This window comes from Phaethon aethereus (genome assembly GCF_964289735.1).
Source record: "Phaethon aethereus genome assembly, chromosome: 18".
Taxonomy (NCBI): Eukaryota; Metazoa; Chordata; class Aves; order Phaethontiformes; family Phaethontidae; genus Phaethon; species Phaethon aethereus.
In genome coordinates, this window is record NC_138594.1 from 4,498,995 (window position 1) to 4,511,430 (window position 12,436).

Below are 12,436 nucleotides of genomic sequence, written 5' to 3' on the forward strand. Positions count from 1 at the left end.
TGGTTAAACTTTCCCACGATTCCATTAAAGGAAGACAAAAATTACACACCAAAGACAAGGTCTCTCCAGAGAAATGGCATTTCTCCCCATATCTTTCCATCTTACTCAATAGTTTAGAAGAAACAGAATGAGAAAACATTCATATTTGAGAGGCCACAAAAGTATTTAGCAGCCAACTGTTTGCTGTGAGAAAGGGTTTCCCTTCCCCCTTTAATTTACATGTTTCTTGACTTGATTCTGGCTGGCATTGCCAAAGAAGCTTAAAAAGAATCTGGTGCTCAGAGCACGTTTGAATTTTAATGGGTGTTGGGAATTTAATTTCCTCATGATTTCTTTGAAAATTTCCACTTTGTAGAGTTTTGGTTTGTTTTTAAATGAAGACATAGACAGAAGGATAAACAATAGGTATGGTGAACTTAAGTGAGAGCAGTCAGATGTGGAAGTTAACTTGAATACCTAATAATACTTAGCCAGGTTCCACGCACTTCAGTTTCTTGCCTAATTTTGAAAGCAAAAATCTTACTATCTCTTCCCTTTCTCTGACTCCCCACCCTATATGGTTGCTCTTACATCTTGTAAGAAGAGATACCCGTGTCTCTCTTGTGTTACATTCTCTAAGCAAGACCCATTCACCTCCCTCTTGTTCCTCTGATGGCTGAGGAAGGAGAGGGAAAGCCAAGCTCTTTCTCTTGCGCAAGCTGGAATGACCTGCTCTTGATCCTTACTAGTTTGCATCCTTGTTTCCTCTTCCAAGTTTGAGATGTCAAACACACCCATTTTTCTCCGATTTCTTGTCCTGTGTTATTATTTGCCTGTCATATGACAATTTTAGCAACCAGTACTGAAGGCTAAGTCCCTTCCAACCCAAAGTATTCTATGATTACAGAAAATAAGAAAAATATAAACACACAAATATTAACTCAGGCTGCTAAGAGTAGTCTGTATTATTTGCCCTGTGTACTTTTCCAACACATTTGTAAATATTGTAGTGACGTATGCTAAAGGAACAAGGCTAGTCAATTAAAAAAAGTGCCCAATACTAACCTGGCACAAAATATCTTTCTTCTACTTTGCACCATAGAACTTACACTTCATTTTCTGTTCAAAGACAGAGTAGTTATGAATAACTATTGCAACACACACTGGAACTGATGAGATCTCAATGACTCGGTAGAGCACAGGCATTAAAGTTTGACAGCAGCATAAACTACCCAGTGATTGCTGGCAATGAAAAACTCTAGCATGATACATATTGCACAAAAAAAGCACAATCACAGCTTTTCCTTCTACAGAAGACAATAGCTGGTTACAGAGTGTGTTATACTAGCTCCTGTTCCTCCTGGTAATTACAAACGTACTTTACAGCACGTGCCCCTGTGCTCAAACTATATTTAATAAGCAAACCTAAAGAGGAGACTGCCACTGTAATTAACTTTTTTTCTTTTTTTAAAGCAAACCTAGGGCTATCAAATAGAGTAACAACACTAAAGTAGAGAGTGACTAGGACAGAATTCTAAAACAGACACAACCAGAAATTTGAGCCTAAACAAAAAGTTCCCAAACTCACACGATGCATACTTGGCATCATGTGTTATTATACTGGATCTGAACAGGGATCAGCATGCTATGCATGGCTGCTGAAGCTGAACACAGCCAACGTTCCAGAACTGGACTGTTTTTCTTGCAGCAGGGAGGAGGGAGCAAGCGACTGAGACTGTTTTGGCCACCGAAAGAAGTATGATGAGCAAGGACAAGTGCACACCCTTCCTAACATCTCACCCATCATAGCCTTCAAAAGTCAGCAATTACCATCACAGGCTGCAACCATCACCTGTGAGCTCCGCCAGCTTTGCTATAGCCACAGCATACCTAGCATGGAGCCTTTCATTTCACTAGTCCTCTATCCCTCCTCACCTGTTGGGTCTCAGCTGCCAGTTACAATACAGTAGATGCCACTCAATTAAATTAAAAGGAAATTATGTTTCATGTTCATATACTACTGTAGAAAACACCCTTCAAAGAAGAGAACAGTGACTGAAAAAATGCCTAAACCAGTTATTTCATACAAACACCCTGCAAGGATATGATTGAAACTAAACAGCAAAGCCTTTCATGTGACTCAGCACTGTTAGACAAGAGCTTCTTCAATAAACTGGGAAAATAAGGAAATCTTTTCAACCAACAAAATTATTTCATACCAGTACTTTTTAGGCACTCCCCCCTTCCTGCCTAGAATGTAATAAGAGCATAGCCAGATACTAGATCTGAACAATCAACAGGTTGTTAATACACAATCCTCAACATGTATCTCTGTACTGTTGAGATGCTTCATATAGTTGCCAGACAGGTCAAATATACATTACCACAACACTACTATACCATACAAACAGTATTACATATTCTGGTAAACAGGGCAGTTTATGTATAGAATCGTATCTAAAAGCAACATATATCTGCATGTTTTCTAATTAAAATAATGGATTAAAACAGTAAAATTAAGAAGTCTCTGTCAAATACAGCATTGTACTCAAAATCAATTTCCGACAACTAAAATTGTTTTATCACATTCATTTACTTCATTTATGGCTTCTCTATACAAGGATTAAGTATTACCGCTCTAAGCCTTCTACATAGCAGCGAAATGGTCATATATTTTAAATCTGCAGATTTAAATACTGGATTTATTCCTGAATTTCATGCTTTCTATTAACAAGTACTATTTCAAGCTGGGCATATTTGTGCTCGTAAATACACACAGAAAAGTAGCCTGACAAACGAGCCTGTCTGTTTCCTTAATATTCATTTGATCTCTAAAGATCCCTATTTCCCATGGTTTTCTCACCTGGTAACTACCTTGTGGAATTCTACAGAATGAAGTGAGTAACATGAAATCTTCAATGCTGCTCTGTCTACCACATTCAAAGACTGCAGGAACTTCCAATCAGGAAGTGACGCTACATCCCCAATTACAGCTTCTTTAGAAATTAAACACAAACCCGAAGAAGGACGTCAGCCTTTATAGTGCTTTGGTTCATCAATTTAGAGATTGCCTTTTCAGATCTGTACCGTCACTGAAGGAATACAGAACATTCAGATGGATGCAATATTATATACTGAATCTTCTTTATGTGTTAAGGGAACTGTGCAGACTGAAGAACGTCACAAAAATATGACTGCTGCAGACTTAATCTTATCTCTATTCTATAGACTTCACATTAGTCGACACATTCCTACAGACTTATGATATAATTATTCTCGCAATCTCATAGCTGAAATCATGGAAACCCTAAGTTTAGAAGAGTCAGTAATACCACAGCACAATTTAGCCATCTCAGTCACTAGGCTGGAAAATCTGTCACTAACACGTTATGCAACTGCTCCCTCTCCTGGCAAAAAATCCCCACAACACGAACGAACAATAGCATTCACCAAGTAGGAGTAAACGTGTTATCTCAAAGAACAGAAACAATGTTTTAAATCTGTGTACTTTTTACAACTAAATACATTCCTGACATTCACGAAAAGAAAACAATGTCATCCACAAAACTAGAATAAGGCTGAACTTCAGTTTAAAACACAATAGTCCCCATCTTTCTAACCTCTGAGGCAAGGGACAAACAAATTGATGTCAGTCTTTCCTTTCACTTTCTACTCTTCTTCCTCCCGTGTATTTCCACCTGTATTCAAATCTCCAAAAGCTTAGAGCTATCTATTTCTAACAGTTTTGAAAAGACATAATTTTTTAATTATCAAACATGACAGCTAAATTTAAGTCTCTGCTTGTAAGGCATCTTACCATCCTCCAACATCTCCTCGGCTGTCTGTGGTGTAGTCAGTCACACCACTAAGTAACGTAGTATAAATCTGAGTAACATTATCTTTGCAGACATATTCTCCCTCGGATCCTTCTCCTTTTACACCTATTGTCTGGCAAACCCTTTAAAAAGAGAAAAAGGAGGGGGAAAAAAACCACAACACTGGCAAGGAGAAACATTAAGATCATAGCTTTATTCTGTTGCTTAATAAAATTCCCCGGACATGCGTTATTCTGAACACCTATAACATCTGCTACAAACAGTACGAAGAATATTTCTGAGCCTACTGTGTTATATTTGACGTGAGCATTTCAGCGTTCAGGTTTAAAGGAACACTGGCAAGGCTAAAACCTCAACAGAGAGGCAGATTGGTTTTACATCTATAATACTACAAAAAAGATCATGCTTACAGTACCCGTCACTTTCTGAACTCTTCTTAAAGTGAAGTAAGCAAGAATAGCAAAGAACTAATACAATGTGCATTGAGTTTGGTATTGACAAACTTCTTTAGATTGAAGACACCTTTTTTTTGCACAGTAACAGTTTAAGAGCATATATATACTATGATACTATTAATACTAACTACACTATGGCATGTCAACATTGAAAATATCCCTTTAGGAAAAAAGTACAATTTCTTTAAACCAATACAATCTTCTTATTAAGAAAGTGGAAAACACATATATTCTTCCTCCTCACTAAAGCTCATTAAATTGCAGCCCGTGAAAAAGGCAAACTTTAAAATATACTCTAGCTATTCAGTTAATTGATTTTAAAAAAGCACACCACCAGAGTTGTATTCCATCCTCAGATGTGTGCTAATCCTCTGATGGAGATGTATACAGTCCCACGCTAGCAATGTGTATGTCATAGTGTATCTGATTCCAAGAATCGTGCTACAAGCTCACAAAAGAAAGCAGAATGAACAGGAGAAAACTTCTAGAGAAAGAGTTAAAATTAGACAAAAATAAAGATGATAACATACTTTGCAATTGCTATTAGGGCATCTCTTCTGGATTCTGCAAAGCTCACATCTGCAGGGGAAATCAAGGTAACTTTTTTCAAACCTTCCAAAACCTGGGGGGGGAAAAAGAAAAATTAAATCCAATGCATTTCTTATGATAAATATTAAATTTAGATATCGTATTAAAATGAGCTCAATCACGTATGAGAGAACCAAGCAGGCACCAGTGTTTGGTTTTTCACCAGGACTTGTCAGCATGCCTCACTTTTCCCTTTGGACAAATGTTCCATAGCAAAGGGATAATTCAATCTATGGCTTTTCCATTAACACTACTAAAGCAGGACTAAACTTTAATTATCAGTATCTCTGGCAAGCTAAACTCATGATGATTTTCTGGAGTTACTGTACATTAGAATCCAAAGCCCTTTCACAAGACCTTTAATTATGATCATTATTATTTATTTGATTACCATCATAGGTTTCATTCAAAATACCATGTGCCCTCTTCTCATTACAATGATCATATTTTCTCACCTGTTGGAGCCTGCCCTTTAGCAGAAATCTTGGAAGGGCCCCAAGAGCTCGTGAAAAGCCACAACGAATCATTTCCTCTGTGTTTTGTAATTCTGAAACGTACTGTGTCACGAGCTCATCTAGAAAAAACACAATTGCAGAGTGAAAAGCAACTACCACATCATTATCATTACATATTTGGTCAACAAAAAAATTAAACAGGAAAAGACCCCCCCAAAAGAGCAACTAGGAGGTTTTGTAATTCATTAAACTGAAATACAGAATAGTTTTAATTCCCTACAGAAAAAGAGATAAAAATGTTAATATGTTCACCATTACATGAATGCTTATTTTCTAAGTCTGAAGTCAGATTTTAGATGGACTAGTCCTAGTCATTCAGAGAGAGAAAAGACAAGGTTCTCAATTTTAAAAAGTTATAATGTTTCAAAAATCCAAAGAATACGTATAAGCACAACTGTCTATGCAAACACAGGGGGACGAGTTCTCTTATATTTACAGGTCATCATTTTCCATAATTAGACAAGTATTCTGTCTCAGGAAGGAGATGTCTCTGGATTTGTGAAGGTCAGTTACTCGACAGCTTTCCCCCAGAAAAGTTTTAATTGGACTCAGGGTTTAAACACATACACAGATCATACCTAAGCACTGGGATAACTTCATATAACCTGAGACAAAAATAAACTTGGGCTTTTTGCAGTAGAAAGGTCAAAACGTAGCTACCACTTGAAGTAGGAACGCTGTGATGAGATTGTCTGCGCTGTTACCTGACAAAACAGGGGCAATGGCTCTACAAACAGTAGCACAGACAAAAGCAACAAGAATAAACTGAACTGCGCATGAAAAAAGGAGGCTCAACAATGAAGTAAAGTGATATAAAGAAGAAAATGAGGATGAATGAAAAAAAGAAAAAAAGTCAGGAATCTCTATATTTCTACTGTAGTTTTTATCATGGACTTAACAGACAATACTTCCTTTACCAGCTTTTTCAGCTACTATATTAAACCCTTCCGTAAAATGCAGAGAAAAGCAAGGTGTTCCAGAAAAGCTTCTAAGAACAACCAAGATAGCTGCAACAAACACAATTCTGTTTCAAAAAGGAGAAAGGTGGTCTTATTAATCTCTTTGCTGAATATGCACTTTTTAATCCTCAAGGAAAAAGAAGCAGAGATCATAGGAAGATTACATAATTGTGCCATTGCTTACTGTCATCTAAGATTTAAATGATTGAGCAATATTTGCTAGAGGAAGAAAGAATAGTTACCATAAGAAACTACACATTAATCATAACTCATGACTGGCTTTTTTTTTTTAAATCCCTATGCAATTGGCAGGACTCAACTAGTTCCTCACATCAGGGAACTAGTTCCCTGTCCAGAGGTTAGCAATAAGTTCTTATAAGCACATCTATTATTTAAAAATTTCCAAACCACTGGAGTGTAAGATAGAGTCTTGAGGCCATAGGAAGATGCAATGCTTGCTTAGACAGCAAGATGATCTTAGATGGTAAGACTATGACAGTCTTCCCTTTGATTGATGTAAATTTAAGATTGACATTTTAGCCAAATGACATAAAATTAAGCCATGACAAGTAGCAAACAAGCAGCTCTTTACTTATAACTACTTAGTAATTATGCTAGTGAGGGTAATGCAAATGTTCATATTCTTCTAAGAGTCTTCAGCTTCATAAAACAACATGACCCATGAAGTGTCTACAATATTAATTCAACACATCTGAAAGAATATTCAAAGAGAAAGTCATCAAAACCAAACCAGAAAACATTAAGACAGAAAAAATAAAACAAAGAAAAGGTGAAAACAAACAGAGGCAAAAGAACTGATTCAATAAAATTGTGGTCTTATAGGGACAGATTCAGAATGCCAAATCACTAAAGTATCTTTGATTTGTGTTTTCATTTTATGTCAAGCCATAGTGAAACACTGGTTAAATTTTACAAAAGCCTTTTTTTTTTCTAATCCCCTTAATCATGTTTAGACCTGCCTTAACCAAGGTAGATAAGGCACCTGCATTGTCATTGAATGTCTTCTGCATTGTAGCTTCCACACATACATGCGTACATCAGACATTATGGGGAGGATTTTCAGCAGTGGATTTCAATCCCACAACATACAGATTTTAATGGTCATGAAATACATAGTTTTTACCGGCACAGAGATGAAAAGACACAATTCTTTTTTTTTTTCCATTCAAAAGATGCTTGTATGTATAATGGCACTTTCGTTACCGTGTGTGGAAGAGGCAGTACAAGGCCAAATAAAAGCATAATGAAGACAGAGCTGACTAGAGATTTTTTAGAACACAAGAATTTCCAACTCACAGTTCTATTCTCTAAATCATTGCAGAAAAGTCTGATGAAAAATTTTTTCCTGTGTCTACAAATTTGACTCTAATTATGTCCCTAGACCACCCTGGCTACATTGCCATGATTCCTTCAAGCATAAGCCAGATGAAAAGTTAACCTAGAATCCAGGAAAAAACAATTAAGCTGCACAGGCATCTAGAAGTGCATAGCATCAGAACAGCTGCAGCCATCTATTGCATATTCTTCCAGTAGATCCTCTCTCCCTCTTGATTTTGACATCTGGCTGAGTTTTCCAGTCCACTTTTGCAGAAGTTTGAAACTTCATCCGTACATAAAATGTGGCCTATTAACCTTCCAAGTAATTTTTAACTTGCTTGCTTTGATTCAGCATTTTCTCCTCCTGCCCAACGTGTTCTCTTTTCACAAAAGATTACCCTTTCCTGAGGTTGTTTTTTCAATTCTGCCTCAGTATCTTATCACATCTTCCCACGCTGCCCACAAAAAATCAGGCACACAGTGCCAACCTGCATGAAGGAAAGGGCTATTTTTTGGGGGGAAAAAAATTTACAAAAATATAGAGATTTAGCAATATAGAAAACATTTTTAAAAAATCAAGATAGGCTGCTTTTATATATCAGCCATTACTTCTTTGAGGCATGGACTGCATGTTACTATGTATGTGATAAGTATCAGGTTCATTCTGGGAACTACTGTAACGGAAATAAATCATAAGGTATACTGTTACCTGATTTAGGAATGACTTAGTAATGGCAAAAAATAGGAAAATAAATCATTATTTTGTTGTGTATATGTAATTTCACTGTCATATTTAGAAAATGAAGAACATAAATGTTGTTATTCTTACAGTATCTATCTCCACAATCCAGCAATCTGTCTCTGATGGACACAATACAATTTGATACTTGAAACAAAGAAAGGTCCAAGAAAACTAGTATAAAAAAAGATGTTGATTCATATGCCCCTAACAAAAGTTTAAGCCTAATCCTGATCCAAATCCAAACAGGTTTCATATGCACATTTCATTTACAAGAACTCCGGGTGTCCTTGCTATCCCTCTCTCCTTATCCCTAATCAACTCTTCTTCTTTAAGTCAGTCACGATCTCCGGCATAAAATTTATCAAAATATGATGTGAAAATGTCTCACTCCATCAAAATTTAGGATTTGCCACAAGCACATATTCTTTGCTGCTCTCTATTACAGCATGGAATAGAAAAATCAATCTGTTTTTCCTAATATTCATTATTATGGTACCTTGCATTCACCTCCAGGCTAACACAAGCAAAACCCCTAAGATATTTCCTAGACTTTCAGTTGGTTTTAATCATTCTTTCCTGAAGCTTTTTAAGGTTCTTTAAAATTAGTCATGCTCCTCCCCATTCTTTCCAATACCTCCAAAGTGCAAGTTAGGTCCAGCCCAATATTTTCTGCCTCTACTGTAAACATGAGTCATTACCCTGTAGAGCTGGATCAGCGTCTCCCTTTTCATTGATGTAATATTCATTACACAGCGCAGCCAGTGCAGAGACTGCAGACTCCTGTAACAAAGGCAGAACTGTGAACTTGACATATTTACTATGGTCATACTTTATTATAACTGTGCTTAGAATTAAAAAGTTAAGGAAAAAGAGAGTAAATTAAAAAAAAAAAAATCATTCCCTTCAGCTACTGACATTTACTTTCTTTTTATTTCTTTCCAATATTAGTTTAGGAACAGTTGAACAGGAAACCTATGTAAAATAAAAGCAGATTCTACTCTTATTCCTTCAAAAGTACCAGTAAGCTAAATATTTAAGACATATTAATGTCTTAAATGTAATGTATCAGCTGTATTTTCAGTTCAGTTGAAAGACCTCCAGGATGACACAGTATTACAAAATACAGAAGTCATTATTTCATCTTCAATATATTGATGCCAGATTGATAAGAAACAAACCATATTTCCCCATAAGGCTATAGAAAGGAAACACAGAAAAAAACCACAGACTGAAGGTTATAAATAAAAAACCCCAAAATATGCAGTATCACAATCCTTGTGTCTCAATCTTAATTGGTTTAGAAAAGGATCAAAGGTTGTGTATTATGCCTGAACCTCCTAATCTTTAGAGTGGTTTTGGTCACCAATATAGAACACAAAATTAACACAGCTGCTATTTCAAAAAGCATGTAACAAGTTTTCTCATAAAATTTATGGTTGAATTACACTTTTCGGCTAATAACAATAATGCTGACCAAAATTATAATAAATTTGAGAGTGTACAAAAACTATACACTGTTCACTCCATACTATTAGCAATAATCCTTATTAATACTCATGTTTTCTGGGTACAAGAAATCTTAAACGATAACGCAGGAATCCTGTACAGCCTATTAATTCTACCCTCAAAGACACCTCAGACATGTTCTCTATGCAACATCAAGGACTTGAAAGAAAACCACTATTCATCTAAATAATATTCTAACTACCACAGACATTATAGTAGCAAAATATACAGAATTATGTAATTGCAGTAGATCATAGAATCATAGAAGAGTTTGGGTTGGAAGGGACTTTGTGGTGGGTTGACCCTGGCTGGACACAAGGTGCCCACCAAAGCCACTCTACCACTCCCTCCTCAACTGGACAGGGGAGAGAAAATATAATGCTCGTAGGTTGAGATGAGGACAGGGAGAGATTGTTCAGCAACTACCATCATGGGCAAAACAGGCTCGACTTGAGGAAAATTAATTTAATTTATTACCAATCAAATCAGAGTAGGATAGTGAGAAATAAAAGCAAAAGTTTTCCTGAAAAACTCTGGTTGATCACAGCAATATTCTGTTAACAAATATGCCCTCAGTACGTAAGGCCTGAGGACATCATCCAGAGATTCTTTTTAATTTTCACAAAAGTTCTCTGAAACTAACAAAATCAACATATCCTACACATACTACAGGTACACCAAAATAGAAGCAAAACAGCACATCAATGTAACCGTATAGCCAAGAGCAAGTAGGTTCAAGCAACCATCAGCAACTACGCACCACCAGCCCGCTGTCAATGCCAGCACCTTTCAATTACTTTGTCCAAGTGTACTTCGAAGAATAACCTTTGTGATAGCTGTTCAATTATTATCAAAAAGGTCCGTTTGAATTTTGAGGAATTCAAATAAAAAACAACAACAAACAAAAACCCTTTCTTACCAATCTAAGAAAAACATTCAAGACCCAACTGGCTTCCATGGAAAATAATCCAGCAACAGAAAGCAAAAATATTGCTAATTCTGTATTTAGTGTGACCACACGAAGAAGGAGAGACTATTGTACCTTTATATGCTGTCGTGCAGCACTTGAAACAAGAGGGAGACTTCTTAGACTGTCGTTTATTAACCACTGCCAGCCACCTGAAATAGTAAATAGCATAAATGGTATTAACTCCTCTTACTTTCTGAACTTCAACATTCTCTTTTTGTTGTTTACAAAGATCAGCAACTATACATAATAATGTATTTCCTTGGTTTTCCAAAACATACAAGGTTGTGATTCTCAAGTAGTATAGCTATTCTGGTTTGGTTTACAATATACATCGCGCTAACACTGCATCTGGTGATGCTGAAAACTTGACAGGAAAAAAAAAAATTACTGAACAGCTTCAAAACAAACCTTCAAATAACATCACCATCTGTTGCAGTATTTGTGTACCTTTTTCAGGTTTTTTATTTGTTAGGCCACCCAACCTTGCTAAATTGCTTCTTTGAAAAACATAATTCGTTAATACTTTAGCTTAATGAATAACTACTAAGGTAATAGAAGGTTATTTAAACTATGACATACCGATTATTGGATCTCCTCTAAATGGCATTTTTGATAGTGACAACTTTTCAATTAAAGTGCAGACTGTAAGAAAATAAATGTGATAACTGGATAAATAAAAAGAGAAATTGCAGCAATTTTGAAGCTACAACCACATCAAGTTACATTAGCAGTGATTTTAAACTGAAGAAAATTTGCAAAGTCCAAAATATGTAAAATATGTGAAACTGGAAAGAAATTACACTTGTGATTCTTACATCCAAAAAAAGATACTATGCAGTAACTGTTCTCTGACATGAGTTAGTCCCATCATTCGTGCAACCCATCATTCGGTGGTATGTTTTTCCCGCTCTGCCATTTAAGGTGCATATGTACATATTGGCCACCAGTCTGTGAACGGCTATGTAGTACCATTGACAGCAAATCAACTTGCCCAGGATAATGCTACAGACACTTAAAAAACTATTCAAATATGTATCAAAGGTTTTCCTACTTCTTATTAGCATTTTTTTGGACCTTCAAGGAGTGTCATCTGTTCACTGCACAGTGCTAGGAGCTACAAAACTGGATGACGCTTTATTTCCTTTGATACTTGGAATACAAGAAAATGTCATTTTAATAATTAAGTCCTCGTTATTTTAAATCTATAAACCTAAATGAGTTCTAAGCTTACAAAACCACTTTTGAAATAGTTTTTTTTTTTAGTGTTTCAATGCTGTTTTGCGGAATAGAGATTAACACAGTAAACACTGCAAACTTTTACTATAGAATAGACTGACTGCATTGCTCAAATGAAAACTCAGCACTTGGGGAATACACTATCTTTCACCTCCTGGTTCAAGTAAAACAGATGTGTATACATCCATACTCACTATCTGACAGCTTTAGAGTTGGTGGAGGGTTGGTGGAGAAGAGGGAGAGGATGGAACAAGCTACTATATAATGCCACCTTTTTGTTTTCCTCTCCTCCCACAACTTAATCTTTGAATC

General features: G+C 36.1%; 1 protein-coding gene across 1 annotated transcript in view; it reads right to left on the minus strand.

Annotated features, from left to right (window-relative positions):
• TBCD (tubulin folding cofactor D) overlaps positions 1-12,436 on the minus strand; it is a gene marked incomplete at both ends in the record, with an annotated part of 130,263 nt that overhangs the window by 27,065 nt on the left and 90,762 nt on the right. The window contains 6 exon segments of the mRNA XM_082008267.1: positions 3,797-3,937; positions 4,801-4,892; positions 5,314-5,432; positions 9,111-9,192; positions 10,961-11,037; positions 11,468-11,530. Coding sequence (XP_081864393.1) covers positions 3,797-3,937; positions 4,801-4,892; positions 5,314-5,432; positions 9,111-9,192; positions 10,961-11,037; positions 11,468-11,530 — 574 coding nt within the window.